Genomic DNA, 27063 nt, shown 5'->3' on the forward strand with positions numbered 1-27063 from the left:
CATGTATTTATTGCCATGACAAGGTTTTTGCCAACAATAAACGGGTCTGATAGTCCTAAAAGTATTTTGATTCTTAAAAAAAATACTTTGGTTTTCAAAATGTACTAAGTGTTTGATAGAACAAGTCTGGTAGTCTTTAAAACCATGGCTTTATAAAAAAACTATAGTTAGAGACTTTACTCATGACCTCTCATAAACCACAGTTTTATATAACTTTGACTTATAAAGCCACAATTTTGTAATACCGTAGTAGTTTTTTTTTAAAAAAAAACTGATAGGCCCTTAGTTTTTAAAATAACAAACATACAAAATCTTGATTTAGAAAAAAAAACGAGTGTCAAGTGGAGTTTCTAATAAAACTCTAAAAATACTATAGTTTTAACAAGAGTATTTCAAAAGTACCGTGGTTTTAAAAACTACAAAATTCTTTGCACCCAAACACCTTATAATTTTAAAACTAAAGTACGTATCTCATAAAGTCACTGTATTTTTCTAAGATAACAAAATACTTGGTATCCACTCAGCGTCGAAACATGCTCGTGACAGCGTAGTTGACCTTTGTCGAGTGTGCGTGCCACACACAAACCACAGTGACTTGGGCTAGGTAGGATGTGCTTTTGACTTTTGTATTGACTTTGCATTGGGTCCAGCAGTGTTCTCACATTGTTGTTCTTCAACATGGCGCCCAAGCCCAACACAGCAGGGAATTCCGTTTTGCATGCCCATGAAATGTTTTAGGCGGCCCATGATGGGAACCCACTGATACCACGGGCTCTTTCTTCCCCTCCAAGCAGGCCCAGACGACCCGCACGCACTCCATTCGTCGTCTTCATCATCCCGCACGTTTCCACTTCTCCCTTTCCATACTTCCCACTCCTTAGTCCTTCCCCACCCAACCCCCTAAATCCCACACCCACTCGCCGTCCCACCGAACCCCTACTCACCGACAGACCGCAGGAGAAGGAAAAAAAATAATCCTCTCGAGGCGACTTCGCCGCCATGGCGGGCGATCCCCCGACGGCCGCGGAGAAGGAGACCCTGGTCTCCTCTTTCCTCGAGATCGCCGCCGGCCAGACCCCCGAGACTGCCACCCAGTTCCTACAGGTCTGGTTTCCTCCCTCCCCCCAAAACCAATCCCCTTAGCTTCTACACAATTCAATCTGGTCCGTTGTGATCCCGGGGTTTCCATTCCGCAGATGACGAGCTGGCACCTGGAGGAGGCGGTGCAGCTGTTCTACATCGACGGCGAGTCCGCCCTCACCGCTGCGCATCCGGCGGCCCCGCCGCCTGCTGCGGCGGCCACGGCGGCTTTGGCGGCGGCGGCCGGGGTGGAAGAGGCGATGAGGTAGGCGGCCAAGGTTTGGATTTTGGGTTTTTGGTGGATCATTGAGTTGAGGGCATCCGATTTGCAGGTTCGCTCCACCCCCGGCGGCTGCACTGGGCGATGCAATGTTGAATGGATTTGGGGTTGGGGAGGACGACGACGTTCGCGCGCCTCTGCCTGTGAAGAGGGAGACTCTCTACGGCGAGGGCATCGTGTCTGTGTAAGTATTAAATAACGGTGCTTCGGTCTGGCACTTTGCATGTTAGCATTGAGTCCTGGAGCCATGCCGATTTTGCTTACCACCAATAGATTTTAACTTAGCTGATGTCCATGTCTGGTGTGCTCATAGAATCTATGCCATCTGGCCAGCGCACCTAAATGTACATGTGCTTATGGGCAGTTTCTATCTGAACCTGCCGCGGTGGAGGGCAGTCCTATGATCTCAGGTGCTTCGTGGCGGAGTCGCTGCGTCACCTGGCGCCCGACACTTGGAACGGTCTTGTGTTCTCCTGTGGAGTTGGGCGCTCGAGAGCAGCACAAAAACATGCCACATACAGACTGAGTACGTCTGTAAAGAAGTTACATGTCACAGTCTGCATTTGAGCCGAAAAACGCTTAAGACAAGCGCTGCTATGCCAAGTGCCTGGAAATTAATTTTACCATTGTGGATTTAGCTCTTCAACAGACACGTGATCACTGTTTTAAAGGCGTCGCCTTGGCGTAGCCTAGTCGTCCAGGCGAGAAAAATTTCTTGGCGTTCGGGTCGTCTAGCTATGCGAGCATATGGCGTCCACCTTTCTCGTTAGGCATCCGAGGCATCACCAAGGAGGCTGCGGCGGTCGCCTTACTCACGAACAGCCTCGAGCGGTCACGCGAGGGGAAAAGGAAGCGCCTGCGCCCGCTTGGGAAGAAATCGATCTGGCGCAATAAAATCCCGCCTTCCTTCGTTCCCTATCTGCGGGCTGGAAGGAAATCGCGTGAGAATAAGGCGATTTCTGTGCGGGAGTAAGGGAAAGCATCTTTTCTCTCTTTAAGTGTATTTACAATAGCCTTTGCTTGTATGTTCCCTTACAGTCAGTACTGTTTTCTAGTGGCAACTAAGAGAATCTCCAAGAGCTCCTAAAATATCACTTGGCAAAGCATGGATTATTCCAAGAGCTCCATTTTTGCCTTTCTCCGATAATTGCTTCCTAGTGATAAAAAAAACTGGGTGCTGGAGAGGAAAACTGGCGCCAAGTGCCGATAGCAAGCGTGGAACACACATGAATATCTGGGAGTTGAATTGGAGATTTACCAAGTGCTTATCCCTAGGGAGTCCAGATACAAAACTGTTGGAGGGCTGTCTTATTTCCTTTTTGCAAAAAACAAAATGAATTAGGGAGTTGTTTCAAGGAGCTCTGGGAGATGCTCGAGGTGTTCTGTTATATCTGTTCTTTTATCCCTAATGACAGTCATCATGTCTACCTAATAGTTTGTAACCAGTGAATTCTGCATGTTTGGTTATTGAGTCTCTCGTTGTTTGCCTTGGACATAACTACAACATTGGTAATCCCACTAGTAAGCCAAATGTTGTATGGCATCCGAGTTAATTTTACCATTCTGCGAACATGCAGTTTTTTTGGAGTGTTTATGCCTATATGGCGTACTGAAGCTTAAATAACTTTACCTGAGTTTACATCTTTTGAGGCATATGCAAAACCAAGGACTCATCAAGTTATTTATATATTAGCTGTGATTATGTTGGTGGACAACCATGGTTACGCTAGAACTTACAAAAAAGTTTGCATGTTGTCGCTCCTATATGCTATGCTTTTATGATTGAGCCTCCTTATTAAGGAAGGTCCTTAAGAAGAAAATAAATGCAGCCATTGTATTGTAATGCAAAAGAATTACTGCTCCTTTGATACATTATTATAAGTTTTTCTGTAACTGAATGATGCAATTGTGTTTTACTGGATACCAATATTGCTCGCAACCAATTTGGCTCATTTAGCATCATGTGGCATCTCGATCCATGTTTCTTTTTCACTTTATGGTGACAACAGTTGTACTACCGCCAACTGACCTTTTGTTTTCCATTGCCAAAGAAAAGGAAATGTATGCTAATATTGTTGTTTGTGACAAGCATTTGTCTTAAATAATAATCTTTAATGATATAATTGAAGAATTGATTAGAGATGGTTCCTTTTCTTGGTAGCTAGGTGTAAAATTATTTCCATGTTTGTTTTTTCATTTGTAGTTAGCTTGGGCATGGCTACATCAAATTTATATTCTATTATAACCTTTTGTTCTGGATTGGCATTTTAAGTAAGCGCTTGTTGCTTTACATGTGGCAATATATAGTTTCATGTTCCAGACTACCGTGGTGTATTTGAACTTCTATACTATTACCGTTGATTGCTAAAACTAAATTGTTCCATTAATTTGAGTATGATGGCCTTTCTTTTTTCGCAGCATGCGACCTAATGCACCAGCTGCATTTCGTAACTTTGAACAAGAAGCAAGACAATCCGCTGTTTGGGACTCTGACCAGAATGCTACATCTAGTTCTGGTGATAATCTTGCTTCTTTATACCGTCCGCCTTTTTCTTTGATGTTCAATGGACCCTTTGACAAGGTAAGCTGTATATCAATTATATCAACTCATTAGTTTATATGCTTGTGAAAATGTATGGTCACTATTTTGTTGTTTGCATATATGGAAAACTGCACAACTTTAATTGCCACTATGCCTGTATCTCAATTGGCTGATGAATTTGTTGAACACGCATAGCTATAGAGCAATTAGTTCGGTGTTTGTTGGTTAATTATTCTTTAAAGTCTCCTTTAAAAAATGAAATAATACCATATAATACTGTATATTTTAGGATGTGTTTTGTTGGCAATATAGTGGATTGATGTCTATAATAGTGTTCTTTCACATTTATTGTTCAACAACTTGTGCACATAAACTACCTTTGAGCTGAAACTCCATGTGATCCTTAAAATTGCTGATATTTCTCATTCTTATCTTTTCCCCCCAAATGTAGGCAAAGTTAGAGGCTTCTTCCCTGGACAAATGGCTATTAATCAATTTGCAGTCAACAGAGGAATTTAGCTCTCACATGGTAAGCTCAGTCATTTTGTAGTGTAATGTTGGTCCTTAAGTTTATTACTCCAAGTTTTGACTTTTGAACTGGCCTTTATTTAAGCTTAATCGAGATACTTGGGGAAACGAAGCGGTGGCTCAACTAATTCGGTCAAATTTTATTTTCTGGCAGGTTCGTCCTCCCTTTCTGCTTCTGTATCTCATTCAGCGATCTGATTCTCTCATTACATTTCCTTTTGACATGTTAGGATCTATATTGACATAATGTTGTCTGTTAAATAGCTCTCGTTTTCCCCCTAGATGGACTCATTTCTGTACACCTGTCTATTAATATGTTTTTAATGTGTTAATATAGGTTTATTATGACACCAGTGAGGGGAGGAAGGTATGCACCTACTACCATTTGGTGTCCATGCCTGCTATTCTTCTAATTGACCCTGTCACTGGGCAAAAAATACATGCTTGGAATGGAATGGTTCACCCAGACCGTTTACTCGAGGTATGTTGATACTATTCTCTCATTTATCATGCTGCACTGTATTTGTAGCCTGTATGGATGCACACAAACTTGAATTATAAGATGTACTATAGCCTTGATGTTCCTTGTTAATTCTTTCTAATCGTGTCCTTTACCTAGGATTTACTACCTTACCTGGATAAAGGTCCGAAGGAGCACCATGCAGCTCAACCTCAAAAGCGCCCAAGGAAAGTTGATCAGGAAGCTTCTTCGGGCAAGCAAGGTAGGAGTTGGATTGTTCTTTTTAATCCGCAGTGGTATTACTTTTGTTTGTTGTTTGAAAATAGACTAGGAAGATGCCATTTTCATAACCATATGATGTAACCATATCAAATGCATGGACCACATAATTTGTCATAAAATAACATTCATTGTTTTCCAAATTTATGGATATCTGCATTTCAAAAACTAGCAAGGACACTGCATGTAGTTTTCATTGTATGATTGTATCATGCCGCTTTCTTATGCTATTTGTACATGATTTTCTGGACAGTTTTATCCTAGCTGCTATCATCTGCCTACCTGCAAGACATTTCCTACCGTAGCTGGTTACCAAAAGAACTATAATCACAATGCCTTTTGATTCCATTTTAGGCAAAATAGCTGTTGAGGATGAAGATGAAGAACTAGCACGGGCAGTAGCAGCTTCGCTAGAGGAGAGTAAAGAAGTCATTGAAGCATCAGACGCTAGTGATGACATGGCTGAAGCTGAACCTGAGGTGGACAATGAGCCCAGCTTAAAAATCAAGCCTGATTATCCTCCTCTCCCTGAAGAACCTACAGGAAGCAGGGACCTTCTCTGCAGGGTTGCGATTCGGCTACCGAACAATCGGAGGATCCAAAGAAACTTTCTTCACACAGATCCTATCAAGGTTACACCTCCGTCATTTTTGTTTTCTGATTTCATTTCCTTGCTTCCCCTCCTCACTGGTGCTCTCTCTGCTGCAGCTCTTGTGGTCATTATGCGCTCCTCAGGTTGAGGACGGGGAGAAGAGGGCTTTCCACTTCGTACAGGCCATTCCTGGAGCATCCCAGAAACTGGAGTTCGGAAGCGACCAAACTTTCAAGGAAGCCGGGCTGGCCAACTCGATGATCAACCTCTTGTGGGACTGACCGCTTCCATCTTGCGCTTTGAAGCCATCTCGGTCGGGAAGTGTTTGGGGATGGGCTTGAAGATGGTCTGTTAGTTATTTTCTTTCCTGGAGGGTTAACTCTTGACTCTTATCTTTTGCTCCACTGGAGCTTGGAGCCGAGGACAAAAATCTGTCTGCCCTGGGCTGTGTGTGGAAATGCTCCTTTTGCCGCTCGTTCCTGTGTCCATATACTACATCCCTGTCCCCGGTAGGGCTTAGCTCTATTTAATGCACATATTTATCACACATTCAGTCTGGTGCATGCCTGGTCTGATGCTTGCTTTGATGCTTCCCTCCCGCCATGTCAAATGCTGAAAGAGATGCAGGCAGGCAGGCATCGCCGCAATCAGATTTATGGCTCTGTACTTCCCCATGTGCCGAACGCTGATCCGATCTGCTTCGCGGCCAAGGAAATTCAGCTGTTCGTGCTTGTTTTGTTTGGGGTGGCATGCTCCTTTGCTCAAGAACCCAGACTCCATGCCTTTGCGTACCTTCAGGCTTCAGTTTAGCTGCTGCCGAACGAGGGCCGTTCCATCTCCGAGCGCCTCGAGCAGCGATCCACAAGTTGTTGCGACATGCGGCGGCACGTTGCTGAATTCGCTCTCCTGGTTTGACCGGAGTTCGTGCGTTTGCAACAGCTAATGTATCAGCTGGACCTGGATCCGATTCCGATGGAGCCATGAATGTGCAGATATGGGGCCTTTGTGTGCTCCATCCAACCTCTCACACACGGCAGCCGCTCAAACCTGCCTGCACAGGACCGCGTGCAGATGCAGATGCAGCGCAGGACTGCCTGCCCCTGTCTCAGCGCAGCGGCGTGCTCGGCTGCTCGGATCCGGGAGTCCGGACCGAGATGTCTGGAGCATGCATGCACGAGCACGCGGTACGCGCAGGACTTGGTACACCAACACCAGTACTACGTACGAACGGTAACATATTACTAGTAACATGGTGGGGTAACAGCAGCCGTGAATGAGCCCGTAAAAAACACGCACACACAAGTGCCCAGCTCGGCAGCACATTATGCACGGGGATGGGCTGGGGCTGGAACTCGGCGCAGGCTGCCGCTGCTGTCTCGCACACTCACTCTAGCTGTGCCTGACTGCCTGCCTGTGCTGGGACAGTACAGAGGTGGACCGTAGAGAGAGACATGCAACGCCGTCGTACACGTAGCAGTGCTAGTGTGGGGTAACGGCCTGCAGGCTGCCTGTGGGAATGGGGGGGTTTTGACCGGCCACGTTTGACTGCTCGCGTGGGCCCGCCGCTTATGATTTGCCTCTGGCCCGCACCACCCCCCTGTTGCATTGGCCGGTGCCACCCCTGCTGCCACTCGCAAACACACGCTGTGGGCAGCCACAGGCCACAGCACGCAGCTGCTGGCTGGCCCGGAATTATTGCACCCGACGGCCGAGCCTCGCTTCGTGAATTCTCGGCATCTCTCTCTGCTGCCTCCTAGACCGCTGCCAACGCTTTAAGGACATCTTCAATGGTAAATTGAGGTGCTGCCTCTTAACCCCTACTACGTGACAATGGTTCTTTTTTTTTTTTTACATTTCCCTCACCTACGTGACAAAATAAACTTAGCTTAATGCCCTCTTTGGAACGCAAGAATGAGAAAACACATGAATAGAAATATTTTTTTCGGAACATGTTTTTTGACACGTATTTCATTAAGAGAGAAATAGAATCGTTACAAATCGCCTAATACCTTCCGCGGCCACGGCTGAGCACTAGGTTGTGCAAAGCCCAACTCAAAGACATCAGTGGACTACATTTTGAAAGATTTTGTGCGACTTAACTGGCAGTCTAGGTGCTCAACAAGCTTCGAAACGTTGCCAAGTCAGTAAAGCCCGCTGTGATCCATTCATTTCCTTGATGGATCGCCTCGACGCAGATGAGAGCCGACAGCCGCGGCTGCGAACAAAACACCTGCTGTTCCTCTCCTTCCAGACCGTAAATAGAAATAATACAGAAATAATGTGAGAATACTATGCAATCCTAAGAAATTAAAAACATAAAAATTATGTAGAATTATGTGTTTGGCTAGGCCACAGGAAAAACTAAGAAATTCTAAAGGATCTTAAGAACAAATTGATGTTACTTCTTTGTTCAACCAAGGTATCATGTCATAATAAAATATTAGTGGAGAGCATCTGCTTGATTATACAACAGCTGCAGCTATTAATCCCTTGCTTGTCCTCGCTCCTTATGCACATAAAATTTTTCATGAGGTATGAGTGTATTTCTTTCTCATGTGACTTTCCTATGCAATCAGAGGCAAATAATTTTTTTCCTTTAGTTTTCCTATGATCAATTTCTAGAAACAAAAAGCTTCTACAGGAACTGAAGCCTTAAGAATTGGAACCCTATATTCTTTCTATGTTTCTCCTCCCTTCCCAGAGGGACCTTAGCCCTTGGAAAAATGCAAATGCTGACGGAGGGAGGTTGGTTTATTTTATAGAGCCGTCGAGCCGGCACCGGCGGCATTCCAATGACTTCCCCGGAGCTGGAGCTAGCGGCCGACCACTGTTCCACGCCGCAGCACACCTCCGTGGCCGCACCTCCGTGGCCGTCCCGTCGTGCTCTGAACTGAACTCTCTGACAGCCTGGAGTTATTGGCATCCTCCAGTGCCACTTCACTACACTGGGCGCCCTGCATGCGTTAGTAGTGGAGGGAGACTGGAGACCCTAGTAGCCTAGTAGGGGGGCCTGGCCTGGACCCTGGACTGGACTGGACCGCCCTCCATCCAGCAGCCATCGGGCATTTTGGCCGGGCTCGTGCACGGAGCACAGCGACCAAGTACTGCATGCACTTTTTGGCCGCATCTCTGGCCGGCCGGCTACCTTTTGCGTTGCACCGGCGCGTGACGGTTGACGGCTGACGACCGGCAGCGCAGCTCGATCGGCCGTCGAACGGAACGGGATCGTGCTTGGGGACGACGACGATCCATCGCCAATCGGCTTGCGGTGCGTGCGTGGAGGATCGTGCCTTTTACAGCTTGCATTGCATGCGCGGGCGGGCCGGCCGGCCGGGATCCCCTGCCTGCACTGCACTGCTTGCATGCTGCGCCTAGTAGCTTTTACAGAGCCGGCCGGCCGGCCGGCCGGCTGACTGGCCGGTGGCTGCCCTCAGTGATCAGTGGGTCTGTGCTCTGTGGGTGTGTAGTGGAGCTAGAATCCAATGCTGAGGGCGGGCTCGCCGCTGCTGCACCAGCACCACCAGTAGTCCAGCACGTACTACTCCAGCTCCAGCACCGCCAGTACAGTACTACTACCACCACACCACACCACACAGGACACAGCTAGAGGGGCTGAGGGAGGCGTTGTACGCTCGTGGTGGGGCCCACCAGGCAGCTAAGCTAGCGCACCAGTGTAGTACTACCATACGTAGTAGTGTAGTCTGGAGCTAGCACGCACTCTGGGCCGGGCTTCTACTTTCTACAGAAGCTGTCGACTTGGGTTGGAGTTTTTTTTTTGCCTTCACTCCTGATGACATATACGAGGATCTTGAGTACAAGTACAATGTTTTGTTTGCACATGCGTGCGTACATACGATAGATATGCAGACTGTTCGCTGGGTCGTGTTTGGCTTATAAACTATGACTGAAAGTACTGTTGACTGATTTGATGTGAGAAAAAATACTGTTAGTTGGCTAGAAACAAGCAAAAAAAAAACAGTAGTAGTGGACTAGTGGTACGCTACTGGTTTGAGTTTTTTTGAGCAAGGGGAAGTGCCGACAGAAAAGCCACAAGTACTACTACGACTACGGCAACAATTTCTTACCATCAGCACTCACCAGCAGAAAGAAGTCCATACTACCAGCTACTACTACTGTACCACATGCTACAAGCTACAGTAGTGCACAGAAGAGTTTACACTTGCCAAGTTTCAAGCTGTGGACTGTGGTGTTGTACGGGGAGCGGGGAGGGAAGGGAACGGCAGGGGCATTTTGGGGAGAGAGGGCAGCTACGGCCTACGGCCAAATGGTGGTGGCTGGTGGCATAGGATATGATATGGCATTGCTGGCATCTCTCTCTCTCTCTCTCCAATCCCCATCCGGTCAAGGAACTTTGACTACGGACCTGAGAGCGGTGACAGCCGAGAGTGTCAGGCTTTTCTGACACCAAAAGGAGGACATATCCATACGTTCACCACCTCCTGTGTCCTGTGATCCTGTCCCGAAAATCACCGGTTCACCACCATGAGTACCATTAAACTAGATACGCCATGGCTCGGTTTGGCACCACCTGATCCTCTAACTTTAATGTCAGATGTTTAGGCACTACTCCCTCAGTCCTAAAAAAACGCCATAATTTGTTTATCAACAAGTCAAAATTTCAAATTCAACTAAACACATATAAAATAAAATTATTAATACACGAATAAGTATCAAGATCATACTATTAAATATCATTAAACTATTGAAATATATTTTTATAAAGATTATATTTCTGATACAAGTGTTGATAAAATATTTTTATAAATCATGTAATACTTTTCAGGACGAAGGGAGCACAGTGATATGCACTATTATGTCAAAACAAGCCCAGTATTTTTTTTTGCAAAATCACGGTTATATTGGTATATTTTCTTTTAGTTGTGTCTTGACATTCTAGCCCCCCCCCCCCAAAAAAAAATAGGTGATTTGGACCATATTATGGCCCCGTTCGCTGGTCTGAATTTTGGCTGAAACTGGCTGAAAAACACTGTTCCGACTGAATTGTTGTGAGAGAAAAATACTGTTCCGGCTGAAAAAACAAGCCGAACAAGCCAAATTTAAGACAAGCGAACGGGGCCTATATAGCTGGCACCTATGTAGGGTGTTTCCTTTATCTTAAACTAGGAGAATATCCTGTGCATTGTTCTAGAGATTACATATGATTTACAATGAAATTAAACGACTTTATATTTACTTGCATGAAAGGATAAGCTGTTATAAATGAATTTCAAGTGGGTAATGTGGATGCCCATATAGGTAAACAACAAATTAGTGGATCATGTGCCTGTGTTAAGGGGATATATAGTTTACATAGATAAATAGATATTATAATTGTATGTGGATGTGGGCTACATGTCGAGATAGAGGGAGGGTTCATGATTATATAGATTGAACTTAGTTGTTAATTTAGACTTGGGCACTTGAATAATCAACGGAAAGAGACGAGTGCATAACAATGATATTCATTTATTTAAGTAGATGCGGACATGGGAAATTTGAGAAAAATAAAGAGTGATGAGAGACTTATATTTGGTGCATCTAAGAAAAGAAGGAAAAAAACTAGCTCGACCTATACTAGTTAGGATAACCCTAGGCGTTCGGGTTACCCGAATTTTTCGGGTCGGGTAGTTCGGGTAATAAGAAATTCGGGTAATGGAAAACGTTACCCGAATTCAGCCTCGAAAAACCACTACCCGAAATTTTTGGGTACCCGATAATTCGGGTTCGAGTATTCCCGAACTACCCGATATTCAGAAAAACCATCATTTGTACAGAATTTCAGCAGCATTCAGTTAATCAATTTTTTTTCCAAGTTTCCAGCATTTCATAGAGAAAAATGTATAAGCAAAGTACTAACAGTACCAGATAGCATAAGACCATAAGTTCACACTTCACAAGTACAGAAATGTTAAAAATAGAGTCACAACACAAATAGAAGAGGAAACAGGAAAGACAGGAGGTAGGGCTATTTGTTCTTGCTGCTCTTTTGCACATCTGAAATATGGGTAAATCGGGTAATATGGGTAAATCGGGTACTGGGCGGTGTTACCTGAATTTTCTGAACTAATTTCGGGTATCTGGAATCACTATCCGAAATTATAAACGGGTAGATCAGATTTGGGTAGTTTGGGTTCGGGTTCGGGTATTGGGTAGCGGGTAATTTGCCCAGGGTTAAGTTAGGATGTGAAGCGGGACTGGGACATCACGCTTTTGTCGTTCCTGTAACAATCCGTCACGGGTATCTGAAATCCCAGTTTTGTCATGAAATTGGTAGAGCCACCCAGTCCAGTCCAATCCTATTACCCATCCAGTCAGCGGGCGCGGAAAGACCAGGCTGCCCCTAGACAGAGAGGAAGAGGAGTAGAGCCGGATCGCCGGATCGGGACAAAGGGCCCACCAGGCCTGGTCCTTCTCCTCCTTGGGCTGTGGGGCTGACTGGGAGATGATGGCCGGAAGCCGACAACGCAGCGGTCCACCCGTCTCCCCCTCTCTCTCTCCCCCCTCATGTATACTGGCAACTACCAGTACCAGTAGTCCATAGACCACGCTACGGCCCACGTAGCCCGCTTGATCCCCAGCTGCCACCGCCCGGCGAGGGCATTCTCGTCATTGCGCCCGTGCAGTAAAATTTTTGCTTGCATCCAGCGTACTGTACTGTGGTAGGTGGAGTAGCGAAACTAGGATTTTATCTCGGGGTACGTTGTTCAAAAAAAATTCTATATAATTCAGCAAATCATTTAGTAATTTGGTAATGGTAGTAAAATTGGCAACGTAATTCGGTAATAATAGCTAAATTTGGAACATAATTTGGTAATAGTAATTCAGTAGCAGTGGTAAAACTTGCATCGTAGGGATGACTCAATGTTGTTAGCAATGAAAGTAGACAAGATTTTTCTATATGAAAAAGAAAAGAAAAGGGCAAATATTGAATTATGTCTTGGTGTCTCGTATAGTCGCCTTTGCTGGTTAGCCATGCACGCGCAGCTAGCAGACAACAACCGAGCTCCCTAGCTCCAAACTTGCGGTAGATGAATGGATGAGGGCAGATGGTGTGTTGGATTCCAGAAGCCAAGGCGTCACCGCGTTAGTTGTCAGGACTTGCCAAGGTGTCACCACGATAGGACCTGGGGTCCTAGATCTCCCATCCGTGTGACTCTGGGCGCATGGCCCTGGACCCTGGAGAAAAGCAGCAAAGCTGCAACGACCATTCGGCAAAGCTGGGCTGCTAGCGTTGCGTTCGTTTTCAGTTCTCTAGCCTACAGGTGAGTGTTCTTTTGTTTTGTTTTGTTTTGTTTTTCAAATAGTCGGCCTGTTCGCTGGTTGTTTTCTGAGCTGATTTGTGCTAGTTGGTGCTGATTTGCTGTGAGAGAAAAATACTGTTGGCTGACTGGTTTGGACTGGCTAAAACCAACAAGCGAACAGACTGAGTATATATACTCCAATACGTGCTGGATCTGCAGGGTATGCCCGTGCATACCTGGCATATCCTGTACTCCACCCTGGGGTACGTTCAGTACGTGTACTCCACTGCGCCGCCGATTACGGCAAAGGTTGGCTGTGGCTGTGACTGTGGAGCTCAAGCATGCAGTCAGTCAGGCTCAGCGCACCATACCAGAGGCCTTTTCCGCTGCTCGATCCTTTGGTAAAGCCAACAAGCCAACTGGCCAAGTACTCTTGTTATCCCAAAAGAATGCGCAATTCAGGAGTACCCCACCCCCAAATCAAGTTTACAATAATTTAGAGTTTAACTCAATTTATATAGGGAAATTTTGCTATTGGACATGCCAAATGGCGCGTCTTTGCTGGAGGACACTGCGTTTTTCATCTTTTGCCGTGAGACACTCTGGTTTTTGGAAATACTGCCAGTGGGCACCGCAACCCAGTTGCACCCGGTTTTGGAGAGAGAAAACTTCGTTTTGGACATCGGGTGCCCCTGAACCATACTTGGCGCCGTCCCAACCTGGTCTGGTTCGACCCACTTAAAACGGCCGGCCCGCACCCGACTCCGTCGTTAGGGTTCCAGGCTTTCCCCAATCCTGCTGCCGTCGTCACTCCCAATCGCGCCGCCACCCACTCGTCTCCACTGCTCGTCGCGCCGCCATCCACCCAGTGCCCGCCGTCGCTGACAGATCGAGCCTCGGCCGTCATCCGCCATGGGGGGTTGAGGATCTATAGTTCCCCCGCGCCCCGAAGATGAAGTCCCCCAGCTCGAAGAACGGGCAGTGCCCTAGGTCTCTGCCTAGGGTTCCTCAATTCAAATGGCTAGTGAAAGGGTGAGTCTTTTGAATCCCTACTATTTGCAGATGAATGCCTGCGGATGTGGTAGAATGCTTGCGGTTTTGAAATCATTTAGTTTGGTTGTTATCCTTTGTGTTGATTTAGGATGGATCCGACTTCCGCGTGTAGACTGGCGATTAGCGTACCTGCATATGTAGAGCAAAGAGCAGATGGGCTCGATGATTATCATGTAACTGCTAATTACATTCGTGTGGTAGACAAGGATAAATTCTCTTGGATGGGGTTTCTTGGGTGCCTTGGTGAGGAGATAGTCCATGGGGTCGACCAAGAACTGCAGGTCACCTTCTTTGACAAAACCAAGGATGAGACAGTGCGCATAGATTCTGATTCTGCTCTGTTACATGCATTTGATGTGTATTGGGATAGTAGGAAGGTGCCACTGACTGTACATGTTGTTGACACTGGTCCTCGTTTGCTAAAGTCTTCTCAGTCTGTTATTATCACTCAGGAGAGTCAGGTTAATTGTCAACCAATAGCTATGATCTTCAGTGATGAACTTGTACTGCCTAATCTAGTAGCTGATGACAATGGTGAAGCTGTTGATCTTAATGATGATGGTAATTGTGAGGCTGATGCTAATGGTGATGAGGGTCTTAATCTTGATAATGATGGTGAAGATAATGATGCTATTGCTGAAGAAGAAGAAGATATTGCTGAAGATGACTGGGGAGAGGCTGATGAAGTGGAGTATGTAGGAGTAGATGATGAGAATGAGAAGTACAAGGATGGGGTCAATGATGATGGTGATGCTGACCCTGCTTACTATCCTGACAGTGACCCAGAAGATGATGACCCATTAGTTGTGGATGATGGGAGGGACTGTGACGGTGTTGTTCATGTCACTGACATAGATAACCCTAAGATAGGTCTTGGTGTTACTTTTGAAGATGGTTTCTGCTTTAAGAGATGTATTAGACAATATGCTGTGCTTAATGAAGTTGAACTTGTAGTTCCATATAGTGCGTCACGGAGGTACCGAGCATATTGTAAGGCCCAGAGATGTCCGTGGAGGATTCATGCATCTCAGTTACCTGATGGCAAGACATGGCAGGTATGTGAGCTTTGTAATGCTTCATTTAGTTTAATTTAGTTATCAATTGTTGTGTGATAACCGTTGGTTGATGGCTACAGATTAAGAAGCTACCACACAAGCATAATTGTGCCAGCACAAGCAAATTCCAGAACAACTGTATGGCTAACAATCACTGGGTGAAGGACAGAGTTATAAACTGGCTTAGGGAAGATCCAACTATTGGAGCTAAAGATTTGAAGCAGAAGTTGGAGGAGAATTTTTGTGTACAGCTGAGCTACTACGTGGTTTGGGACGGCAAGCAAATGGCCTTAGATGAGATCATGGGTGGCTGGGAAGATAGCTTTGTACATGTGTTTTCTTGGAAAAGGGAGATTGAGAAGAGGAGTCCTGGCAATGTTGTAGAGATTGAGTGGGAGATTGTAGATGAGAAGAGAAGATTCAGTAGGATGTTTGTAGCACTAAAGCCATGCATAGATGGCTTCCTGCAAGGTTGCAGACCTTATTTCGGAATTGATTCCACAATTTTGACAGCAAAGTGGAAGGGACAGTTAGCATCAGCTGTAGGGATAGATGGCCACAATTGGATGTTCCCAGTGGCCTATGGAGTATTTGGCAGTGAGACCAAGGAGAATTGGGAATGGTTCATGAAGATGCTGCACAAGGCTATTGGTTCCCCAAATGGTCTTGTTATTTCAACTGATGCAGGTATGTTGCATTCATTGTGCTCTTGTTTTTCAATTGAGTGTTGTATGTTCCCCACCTGACATTGTTTCCATGCTTACTAACTATAGGCAAAGGAATAGACAAGGCTGTTACCAAAGTTTTCAGTAATGGGGTGGAGCACAGAGAATGCATGAGGCATTTAGTCAAGAATTTCCAGAAGAGGTTTAGGGGAGAAGTGTTTGAGAGGAACTTATGGCCTGCATCAAGGTGCTATAGACAGACAACCCATGATAGGCACTGGAATGAGATGGACAAGGCATGCCCCAAGGCAACTAGGTGGCTGCAGGACAATCACAAGCAGCTATGGGCAAGGTGTAAGTTTAGCACAGCAAGCAAATGTGACTATGTCACAAACAACATAGCAGAGACTTTCAACAGTTGGATCAGGGAAGAGAAGTCATTACCTGTTGTAGAGCTAATGGACAAGATAAGGCAGTTGATCATGGAGAGATTTTGCACCAGGATGCAACTGCTGTCCAAGTTTTCTACCTTCAAGATTCTGCCAGCTGTCATGAAGGAGCTGCACAACAAAAGTAGAAATCTGAAGTACAACATTCACAAGAGTGGCCCAATGGTTGGTGAAGTTGGAGGAGTCAACAAGGACCTGGTCCCTTGGAGGTTCATTGTTGATCTAGACAAGAGAGAGTGCACCTGTAGAGGTTGGCAGTTAACTGGTCTGCCATGTGTTCATGCCCTAGCTTTCATTGGCACTAGAAGGGTAGACTTAGAGGACTATGTTGACCACTACTATTCTGTAGACATGTTCAAAGCAGCCTATGCAACTCCAGTGCCTCCAATGCCAAGCAAGGATGAATGGGAAAAGCTGAACCTTGGCTTCAACCTCCTTCCACCTAAATGCAACAGAGCAGCAGGAAGGCCAAGGAAGAGAAGGATAGTTGGAGTTGAAGAAGGTGGCTCCAGCAGCAAGGGCAGGAGAAGGTGTAAAAGGTGTGGTGGATTTGGATACCTGCAGAAAACCTGCAATGAAACTGTTACAGACCCTGATGCACCACCACCTGCACCTCCAAAGAAGAAGAGAAGGACTTATAAGCCAAAGGTTGTTGAGATCATAGAAACAACAGAAGAGCCAGCCAAGAAGAAGAGAAAGGCCTCCACCAAGGGGAAACAAACTAGCAAGAAGAAGACAACTCCAACTGAGCCTACACCTCCTGAGCAATCAGTGCAGTAAGTGATCCATTTCTTGCCAGCACTGTTCTTAATCTAAAGCCAAGTGCAGTAAGTGTAAGTTGATAACATGGTCACATCTGCCATCTTACAGGGTTCCAAGATCCCCAGTCACTAGGAGGTAGGCCAAACAGCAAGCTGGAGGTAGCCTAGGGGCACAGACTAGGAGTCAGAGCCCAAGCGCCTGCACTAGGAGCAAGAGGGGAGGGGCCTGATGCCTGCACTGGGAACATCAAGACAGAAGCAACCTTTTGAGCCACCTGTGCTTTTGGTGTGCTTTTGTGTGGTTCTATGAACTTGCTATTGTAATCTGTGTGCTTTTGAGCCTGGATATTGTTGGTGTGAACCTGGTATTGTAATCTGGTAATGTAGTGAACTTAGCTATTGTTGGTATCAACTTGATATTGCCATCTGGTATGATGTTCCATAATTAATGATCTGGTATGCCTGTGTTTGTCATGCTAAAATTAAGTCAGCTGTTAAGTTGAAGGTAGTGATGCTGCAATTTTAACTTTACAACTAAAAAAGGGAACAAATCAAGTTGAAGTTACTCCATTCAAACTGCATTTCATTCATATTTCACAAACATTACAAATCATACTTCATGCTTGCTTGTACAATACCATGCACAAAGCAAGAAAGCAAACAACACCTACAAACACACTGGCCCCAACCATCATCCTAACAACTAATTGCTCTCCAGCTATTCTAGCCACAACAGTGCTCTGAGCAACTACAACATTGTTCAAGTTCAACAGAGAATTCTCCAGAGCCTTCAACGCAGCCATCACTGCTGCACCATCCATGCCATCTCCAGCGCTCTCTGGTTTCCACATGAAGAAGTTGCAGGTACCGTTGCCCTATTTCACAGCGAAAGCCAAATCAATAGGATGAACCCTACATCCGATTTCAAAACGCCCAAATGTAGCAAGAACAAAATCAAGAAAACTCACCCAGTCACGATTCCTGCAAGTGTAGAACGGCTTGTCTGGATTTTTTGTGGTTCTCGACGTCCGCTCCACGCCCGTCGCCGTGTGGCAGAAAGGGCACAGCGCCTGCCCCTCTCTCGCTCCACGCGACCCAGTCGACGAAGAAGCGCCAGATCCTGTAGCCATCTTCTATAGGCCCGCTCTCCTGTCGACGACGCCCGCCAACCTACGCCGCGCCGGCACCCCCGCCCGACCGGCCGCCGCAGCCTATGCCGCCGCCGCCTCTGCGGTGAAGAGGGGGAACGAGGAGCAGTGGAGACGAGTCGGGTGCGGGCCGGCCGTTTTAAGTGGGTCGAACCAGACCAGGTTGGGACGGCGCCAACTATGGTTCAGGGGCACCCGATGTCCAAAATGAAGTTTTCTCTCTCCAAAACCGGGTGCAACTGGGTTGCGGTGCCCACTGGCAGTATTTCCAAAAACCAGAGTGTCTCACGGCAAAAGATGAAAAACGCAGTGTCCTCCAGCAAAGACGCGCCATTTGGCATGTCCAATAGCAAAATTTGCCATTTATATAATACGAAAAAGATACTTATATTATCGCTCTCTTCGGTTCGAAACGATAAGTAGGTTTTGATTGGGATGAAATCAAACAATATAGATTCCTACCAATTATTCTTACAAAATATATTTTTAAGAACCGTACCGTACTATCCGAGAGGCTGGCTTTCTAAATACAAATCTAAACCTATTGGTGTAAGTTCCACGTCCTAAACCGATATAATAATTATGATCGAAGCTTTGTATAGTTTACCATATCCCTATATGAAATAGGATTATCAATTCGGGGCGGATAGACTACTAAATAAATATTATTAAATTCGTCTTCAATTATCAATTCGGGACAGATAGAGTAGTATATATGTTTTTTTTTATATAAGACTACGGGGGAGACTGGAGAGGATCCCCCCCCTGGAATTTTATTAGAAAGAGATCGATCGCGTTCAGTTACATAATGCTAGTAGTTACGGAACGTAGATTTCTACAGCTTTGCAGGTACAGGAGCCAAGCCTGAACATTCTCAGGATTGCTTGTTTTCTTCGATATGAAACGGTCTCTTCCGGGTCGAGAGGTCGTCAATTACTTTGGCAATGACCTGGGTAGCAGAGGATCGTTCTTGCCGGAAGACCCTCGCCGTTCCCGGCGTCCTAGAGACGCCAAAGTAGAGTAAGGCCCTGTTTAGTTGCACCTTAAAATGCTAAATTTTTCAAGATTCTCCGTCACATCGAATCTTTGACGTATGTATGAAGCATTAAATATAAATAAAAAATAAAACTAATTATATAGTTTAGACGAAATCCACGAGACGAATCTTTTAAGTCTAATTAGACTATGATTAGACACTAATTGCTAAATAACAACGAAAATGCTACAGTAGCATTTTGCCAAAAATTTTGGCATCCAAACTGGCCCTAAGCAGAATAGACGGCCACAGGTCGCTGTCCAATCCGTGCGGAGTGTTTAAGTGCCAGAGCTCTTCATCAGACAAAGATGCAGCGGTATCGACCCCTAGTCTTTGCCATATAGAGGAGATGGACGGGCGCCTGAAGAGTAGTATATATGTTGATAATTTTTTTATAAACTCAGTTGAATTAATTCTAACTTTGATCAGACACTACTCCCCATGTCCCATATAAAAAAGGTCATTCTCACTCCCTAAGAAGTCAACTATCTTTAATTTTAACAAAATTTATATGTTGAAATATTAATATTATATTTATGATACATAATTAGTATCTTTAGATAGATTTTTGAATATATTTTTATAATAAATTATTTGAAGATACAAGTGTTACTAATATTTTTTCTATAGACCAAGTCAAAAACGAGTCTCACAATAATTCTTTTTATGGGACGGAGGTAACATATATAAATTTGCATGTTGGTTATTACGCTTACACCCTCCCGGATCCACGCCGCACCAGGTCAACAAGAGCCACGCAGCTCGCACGACGAGCTAGTCAGCTACGGAGCTGGAGTATCCTGCATGCATCATATATGCATCAACCTCAACCTCAACCTCAACTTCGACTTCGACTTCGACTTCAGCCAGACGCTAGAGCTGGAGTTTCATGCATGCATGCATCCAGTTCTCAGCTTCAGCTCCTTCATTCGCAGGCATGGAGCTTGATGAGCACCTCTCTCTCTCCCCCTCTCCATCTCACCACAGTCGTGAACCGCGATCTGCGATCTTCTATCTAAGTGATACGAATGAAACACTCGCTAATTTTTATTGGAGAGTTTTATTCTATAGTTTTATAGACATTTAATTTTATGACACATATATGTATGTTAAATGCCTCTCGCTTTCTTTGCAACGAACTCATACGAGACCTTGTTTGGATGTGCATTTATTCATCTCAATCCATATATGTTGAAGGGTATTGGAGTGAAATTAAACTAAGCTCCGTTCCATTCTACTCCATCACATGTGAATTGAAGTGGATACACGTGCATACGTACAAGCGAGAGTTAAACACGCGGCAGCTGGTGCATGCGGTCATGCGCGCATGTCTCCTACGTGCTGGCGCCCAGGCCGCCCCACGGTCCACTTCCGGGGCCGTCGTTGCGCCGGGCCGCCCTTGACTGGTCGCCGGACCGGTCGGGCGCGGGTGGCGCCGCCGTGTCGACCTATGGCTCGACTGTTGGGACGTACTATTACATTTACATACACAGTGCGTACTAGTTATGTAGTACTGTACAACAGTAATCCGGTCGAGATGCGATCGAGGCCATGTTTAGTCCCTCAAAATCCAGAATTTGGCACTATGCAAAAAGAAGATTCTCCATCACATCAAATTTGCGGTACATGCATGGAGTACTAAATGTTGATGAAATCAAAAACTAATTGCACAGTTTGGTTGTACTTTACGAAACAAACATTTTAAGCCTAATTAGTCAACGATTGGACAATTATTATCAAATAAAAACAAAACGCTACAGTAGCTACAGTGTAGCGACTGAATTCGGCGGCGCCGATTCAGTGGCCATCTAAACACGGCCCGAGTCATATATGCATAGCAGCATAGGCCACCAGTGCACCCAATGGCAACGCGTACTGGTGACAATGGATAATACAATTCTTTAAGGCCTCGCTTTTTTGGAACCCTACTTGTCGTGATGATACTACTAGTACATTTGAGAAGACGGTGCAGAGATGTGGTAGGTACGTACTGTACGCACATACCTCCAGATATAATAATACTACTACGGTGCATGACTGACGAGTGACGAGAGAGAATCCAGCACGAGCGGCGAGTACAGAGAGACAGACAAAGGTGCGTGGCTAGCAAGATATGGTACGGGTACGGGGATACACGAGTCAAGTCGCTGCAACCTTCTCACAGTAGTCGACCGGACGCTGGTGGCGATTCCATGAGTAGACTCGTTGAACAATCATCGATCCGTCGTCAGGGCCTTGTTTAGATCGAAAGTTTTTTCAATCTGATGAATAGTATCATTTTTGTCTTATTTGACAAATATTGTCCAATCGTGGACCAACTAGGCTCAAAAGATTCATCTCGTGATTTTCAACTAAACTATGTAATTAGTTATTTTTTTTACCTACATTTAATACTCCATACAAACGTTCAAAAATTGATGTGATGGAGAGAGAGTGAAAAAACTTGGAATTTTGATGGGAACTAAACAAGGCCCAGGTAGAGGTAGAGACGAGACGAGAGTACCATGCATACAGAGGCACGACGACACCACGAGGGCAAAAGCGCCATTCCATTTGAGCTACTACTAGCTAGCTACTGCATGCATGCTCTGCTCTCAGGGTCTCAGCTAGTACTAGAGCTAGCATGCATGAGGTAGCTAGCTTTGGTTCCTTCCTCCAATACCATGCAGGAACGAGAGCAATGGCTTGGCAGCCGTGCAGTGGAGTTCCTGCACGCGGCGCAGCGAGGTGAACAGGCCCCACGGCTGCTGCCTCGATTGCTGATCCTCCCCCTTCGTCCTCTACCTCTAACCCTGCATGCCATGCGCCGCTAATGATCGTCGTCCGCGACAAACCCGGAACCCAAGAAGGCAGTGGTAATGGCAGCACCCGCAGCGGCCAGCCTCATCGATCATAACCACACCACGGCAGCTACAGAAACAATGTCCACTCATCGCAAGCTCCATCTCCAGTCAACAACGAGTCAATGCATGCATGCATGCAAGCAAGCGCACAAAAGGGAAGCTCAAAGCATACACCTAGCAGCAGGACAACCTTGTACATGCATGCGAGGGCGAGACCAATGCAATGCTACATACGCTTCCACCTCCAAAAGAATTTCTAGTCACAGCCTCCAACAATGAATCACGCATCACCTTATTTACATCTCGGGCGGTCCCTGGATCATCGGAGCTCAGCTAGCCGGCCGTCCGGCCGGATTGCACAACGCCGGCGGTAGCTAGCAGAGCTGGGAGGAAGATGATCGACCACGACGGGGCTAGTAGCTGCGGGGCTCAATGCCGTTGCCGGCCGGCCGGTTACCGGGAGGCGGAGTCGCCGCTGCGGTGGTCGGAGACGAGCGCGTGGATGGCGCTGGAGAGGCTGTTGACGGCGGAGACAAGGCCCGCGAAGCCCTGGCGCCGCACCTCCGTGCGCTCCTCCTCCAGCCGCAGCCGCCGCTCCTCCAGCTCCAGGACCTCCCGGTGCCGCCGCTCCCGCTTCTCCTCGCACGCCACCAGGGTGCGCGCCAGCACCGTCGCGCTGCGCATCACGCTGGACCCCAGCCGGTTCAGCCGCCGCCGCTTCGGCTCCGGCTCGCCGCCGTCCGACCCGTCCTCACCGGACTCCGACGACCCCGTCAGCTCCTCCGCTGCATGCATGTACATCCACACATCATCAAAACGTTACAGTAACAGGCTAAACAACAAAGCAGTTACCATGCATTATGGTTTAAATATAGTTTATTTACTACGAAAACAAACAAGCTGGAGAACAAAGGGTGCTTTGTTAGTTCGTTTGCATGCTTGCACAGTTGCTCCAAGCTTTCAGGCTTTACAATTGGATCCTGCCAATGCCTTTACAAAGTGATTGCAACCTTTGTTCCTTTGCATTGCTTCAGCTGGAGTAGGAGTAGCCATGAAATCTATTTATTTATATTTATTTACCTCTGCAGGTAAAACCCTCTATAAACTATAGGATTCGCCGCCTACTTTGGCCTGCATCTGCATGCATGAGCTGCACTGCACTCTGCACGCAGCTTTATTCTCATCGCACAGCATTATTACCACTGCCACCGCCCGGGAAGAAGGCACAGTAAAAAGTTAAAAAGCGAACCCCCCCTGGTGTGGTAAATAATTACACCAGGTCGCGAGAGCATCCGATCTCCCCCAATCATAACGCCAGGCTCTAAGCACACAAATAACCTCGTGGCGATCTACGGACCCACGTGTCAGTTGAGACGAGACGAACAGTAAATGGAACGGGTGGATAGATCACAGATGTAACAGCAGCTGGAATTAAGTACAGGCGCGCGCGCTGACCGACCATACCGGAAACCGACGTCGCCGGCGGCGCCACGGCCACCGCCGGAAGTGGCAGCGGAGGAGGAGGAGGCGGTGGAGCGCGGGGCTGAACGAGAAGGGGCTTCGGCGGCGATGGAGGAGGCGGTGGCGGAGGCAGCGCGAGCGGGGGTGGCGGTGCGGCCGCGATCGCCGCTCCCCCTCGCCGCGCGGCGCGGCGCGAGAGCACGTCCGTCAGCGCGTCGAACACCTCGGGCGCCAGGTTGGTGGGGAGGTTGCGGTCCTTGCGCTCGTGCCGCTCCATGGCCCAATAGGACGGGAGACCCCGTATGTTGGTGGCGCCGGGGGCGGGGGCGGCGGTGGCCGGCGCGGTTGCGGTGGCGCGGGACTCGTAGTCGCGGACTTTCTTGTAGTCGCGGAGGAGGTTGTCCCACTTGTCGTTGCACTGGTTCTGGCTGCGGAGGCAGCCGTGGTTCCAGCAGTAGTTCTCCACCCACTTCCACCGCTGCTCCGCCGACCGCGGCGTCGTGGGCGACCCCGCCGCGGCGGGAGGCACCCCGTGGCCGTGGCCATGGGCGCCGCCGGCGCGACGGTCGTCGTCCAGGCGCTTGGCCGTGATGAGGATGAGCGTCTCCTGGAGGGTCCAGTTGCCTTTGCGGTAGTCCCTGGGCGCGGAGGCCGGGGACGGCGGCGTCATGTGGCCGTGGCCGTGGCCGTGCGTGTGCGTGTGCGGGCGGAGCAGCGAGAGCGGGGACGGCCCGGCGCCGGACGAGGACGACGGCGAGGGGTCGGAGGAGGTCGCGGTCGTCATGGGCGCTGCCGCCGCCTTGGCTACGGTGTTGGCCGACATGAGACGGCTGGCGAGCCCGGCGGCACCGGCTGGCTGCGCTGGTGGCTGCTGCTACGGCGGTGTCTGGGTCGGCGCGCTGGTGGGCATTGGGACGCGACGAGGGCGGTGTGGTTGGGTGCGGTGCGGTTCAGACGCGCGGCGCGGGCGAGGGCATCCCGTCCCCGAGTCCCCCGTATTTACATGCCCACGGCGTTGCGTTGGCTTGGGTTTAGTGGTGGCGTTAAGCTTTAACCCACCCAGCCAAGCGAGAGCGCGAGGTGCACTGCACACTGCAGCCAGGCAGAGGGCGTTTCGTTTCAGCTCGTTGGGTGGGTGAGTGGCAGTGGCAGTGGCAGTGGCAGGGCGCTCCATGTGAGTGGGGGCTGCGCTGCGCTGCGCCGCTGCGCAGAGCTCCACCTCATCACACATCTCATCGCCCGCCCGGCCTTCATGTGAGAGGGAGATGCAAGCAACAGGCAGGGCTCGTTCACGATCACGGCTCATCAATCTCCACCTCTTTTCCTTTCCTCCTGCATCTCCTGCTCATTTCCCGCGGTTTCTTTTCAGTTTTTCTAGTAACCTTCTTCGCAATGCTCGCACGCAGGCGCAGTAGATAGACGAAAACAAAAGGGAAAGATGTGCCGTGCTATTGCTAGCCTTCTGCTGGCTTCTGTTATGCCACTTACCACTAGTGGCCGGTAGGCGGTAGCTAATGGCAACGGCGGCTGAGGGGCTGGTGACCAGTGAGCACTTCTGTTTGTGGCTTGTCGCGGAGCCGAGGCGAGCACCGCCACCGGGGTGTCCCGTAGCTGCCGGCGTGCCGCGTCCTCTCCTCATTTCCGGGCAGGGCCGGGGCCCCTCCCAGCAGTGACCGCCCCGTCGGCCGGCCACGCCATTTCTGAGCGCATTGTTGCCCTGTTCCGCCTAGGAAAGAGGTCTCACTGTTGGCCGAGTGATTGTGCTTGCTTGGACATATGCGGAGCGTGCTGCACCCGGAACAGTCGCACCACATGTCCTCTCTCTATAATCTACTGTACTAGTAAGTAAGCCCTTGTTTAGTTGGACCCCAAAGTCTAAAAAGTTGCTACAGTACCTGTCACATCGAATGTTTGCGGTCCGTGCATGGAGCATTAAATGTAGACGAAAAGGAAAACTAATTGCGCAGTTTGGTGGAAAATTGCGAGACGAACGTTTTAAGCCTAATTAGTCAATGTTTAGACACTATTTTCCAAATAAAACGAAGATGCTACAGTAGCCCCAAATTCCAAATTTCGCGAACTAAACAAGGGCTAAGGCCACGTTTAGTTGCATGTGGAATCGGCGTCACCGGAAAGCATGTAGCACTGTAGTGCACTGTAGTATTTCGTTTGTATTTGGTAATAATTGTTCAATCGTTGACTAATTAGGCTCAAAACGTTCGCCTCGCAAAGTACAACCAAACTGTGCAATTAGTTTTTGATTTTGTCAACATTTAGTACTCCATACATGTACTATAAATTTGATGTGACGGGGAATCTTTTTTTTTTTTTGCATAGTGCCAAAGTTTGGATTTTGGTGGAACTAAACATGGCCTAATAATAGTAAATCGCTGAACGTGCTTCGACATACTACCAGTATACGTACATACACGTATACATTATACATACTCCGTATACATTTTACAATGTGTGTGTGAACAAAAAAAAATATGAGGGAAAAAGAAAAAAGCAAACCCACAGCGGTGTCATTTCTCCGGACAGAGTCGTGCACACCGGCCGGCACCCTGGGGGATGGTCGTTCTGGCCACCTGTTGGGTGTTGGGGATTATATTTAAGCATGTGGACATGATGAATCTAGCTAGTACTATTATGTCCCTAGAAAAATATCTTAGTAGAAGAAGAAGAAGATGCAAAGTATGGTTCCACGGTAATCATTTACTCTACTTGCCAAAAGTCCCCCACAAGTGCCTGTGATCACCACCGGGTTCGGTAGCAGCAGAAGCACCCCCGGCCCTAATAGCCTAGGCCGAGGTCCACTAGTCCTCAAATTCTTCTACTACTAGGATTCTAGAGACGCGGCGCTTGGGCCTCTGTTGCCACCTCCTTGTTCACCGCGGCTGGCAGCCTACAGAACGGCCGCCGAATGATCGCGGATCCCTAGCAGCGCAACCGCCGGAACCCCACGTCCCCACTACGATGCCACCACCCTAGCGTAGGAGTAGCATTCCTCATCAAACCGCGGCTTTTTGCTAGCGCTAGCCGTAGTATAGGCTGGATTGTTGGGCTGGGTTGCCTTTTGTGGGGTAAAGAAGGAAAGCCTCAAGTCCCCTACCATGCTGCGTCTGCATTGCTGCTAACTGAAGTGGAGCTCAAACGCAAGCGTTTGGGCCGGCCGGACGGAATTGGAGTGCGGTGCAGTGTGAGACCAGCGAACTGAATGGATAGGGCCGGAGCGGAGAGGGAGTTATGCCAGAAATCGCGTTCCAGGCGCTCCTGCAGTGCACCTTTTCTCTTCGGGCGCCCTTTTCAGTTTCCGGAGCGTAGAGCGGTGCACCATTGCAGTTTTGCCATGCGGTGGATGCAGAAAAAAAAGGAGAAGCAAAAGGAAAAATGGAGGTGCGGAAAATTGAACCGCGTGCCTCTCGCATGCGAAGCGAGCGCTCTATCATATGAGCTACTCCACACCCCCTTTGTAATGCTGGGATAAATATTATTTTATAAATAACTTGCACCAAAACAGATGGACCACAAGGGTAAAAGTTAGAGACTTTTCCCTGTGTGCCATTATA

At 47.7% G+C, this 27063-nt stretch overlaps 3 protein-coding genes across 3 annotated transcripts; 2 read left to right on the forward strand and 1 right to left on the reverse strand.

The window, feature by feature from the left end:
- Positions 1–889: 889 nt before the first annotated feature.
- Positions 890–6346, forward strand: LOC136494055 (plant UBX domain-containing protein 7-like). Its single transcript, XM_066490195.1, has 10 exons — positions 890–1104; positions 1197–1345; positions 1413–1544; positions 3779–3941; positions 4354–4431; positions 4516–4584; positions 4768–4911; positions 5050–5152; positions 5524–5801; positions 5878–6346. Exons 1-10 carry the CDS (start codon positions 1000–1002, stop codon positions 6040–6042), a joined length of 1386 nt encoding a protein of 461 aa, XP_066346292.1. The 5' UTR covers positions 890–999; the 3' UTR covers positions 6043–6346.
- A 7951-nt stretch (positions 6347–14297) lies between these two features.
- Positions 14298–17025, forward strand: LOC136492495 (uncharacterized). Its single transcript, XM_066488495.1, has 3 exons — positions 14298–15131; positions 15212–15818; positions 15905–17025. Exons 1-3 carry the CDS (start codon positions 14298–14300, stop codon positions 17023–17025), a joined length of 2562 nt encoding a protein of 853 aa, XP_066344592.1.
- A 5227-nt stretch (positions 17026–22252) lies between these two features.
- Positions 22253–24488, reverse strand: LOC136494175 (trihelix transcription factor ASR3-like). Its single transcript, XM_066490333.1, has 2 exons — positions 23498–24488; positions 22253–22818 (listed from the first exon to the last, which is right to left on the reverse strand). The coding sequence occupies exons 1-2, from the start codon at positions 24315–24317 to the stop codon at positions 22487–22489; spliced, it is 1152 nt and encodes a 383-aa protein (XP_066346430.1). The 5' UTR covers positions 24318–24488; the 3' UTR covers positions 22253–22486.
- Between the last annotated feature and the right edge of the window lie 2575 nt (positions 24489–27063).

This window comes from Miscanthus floridulus, chromosome 11, assembly GCF_019320115.1.
Source record: "Miscanthus floridulus cultivar M001 chromosome 11, ASM1932011v1, whole genome shotgun sequence".
Taxonomy (NCBI): domain Eukaryota; kingdom Viridiplantae; phylum Streptophyta; class Magnoliopsida; order Poales; family Poaceae; genus Miscanthus; species Miscanthus floridulus.

Coding starts and splice junctions, on each gene's coding strand:
- LOC136494055 (XM_066490195.1), top strand. CDS start 1,000: ATGGCGGGCGATCCCCCGACGGCCGCGGAGAAGGAGACCCTGGTCTCC. Junction 4,585..4,767: donor CAAATTTTATTTTCTGGCAG/GTTCGTCCTCCC, acceptor GTGTTAATATAG/GTTTATTATGACACCAGTGA. Junction 5,153..5,523: donor AGCTTCTTCGGGCAAGCAAG/GTAGGAGTTGGA, acceptor ATTCCATTTTAG/GCAAAATAGCTGTTGAGGAT.
- LOC136492495 (XM_066488495.1), top strand. CDS start 14,298: ATGGGGTTTCTTGGGTGCCTTGGTGAGGAGATAGTCCATGGGGTCGAC. Junction 15,132..15,211: donor CTGATGGCAAGACATGGCAG/GTATGTGAGCTT, acceptor TGATGGCTACAG/ATTAAGAAGCTACCACACAA. Junction 15,819..15,904: donor TGTTATTTCAACTGATGCAG/GTATGTTGCATT, acceptor TACTAACTATAG/GCAAAGGAATAGACAAGGCT.
- LOC136494175 (XM_066490333.1), bottom strand. CDS start 24,317: ATGTCGGCCAACACCGTAGCCAAGGCGGCGGCAGCGCCCATGACGACC. Junction 22,819..23,497: donor GCCGGCGACGTCGGTTTCCG/GTATGGTCGGTC, acceptor ACATGCATGCAG/CGGAGGAGCTGACGGGGTCG.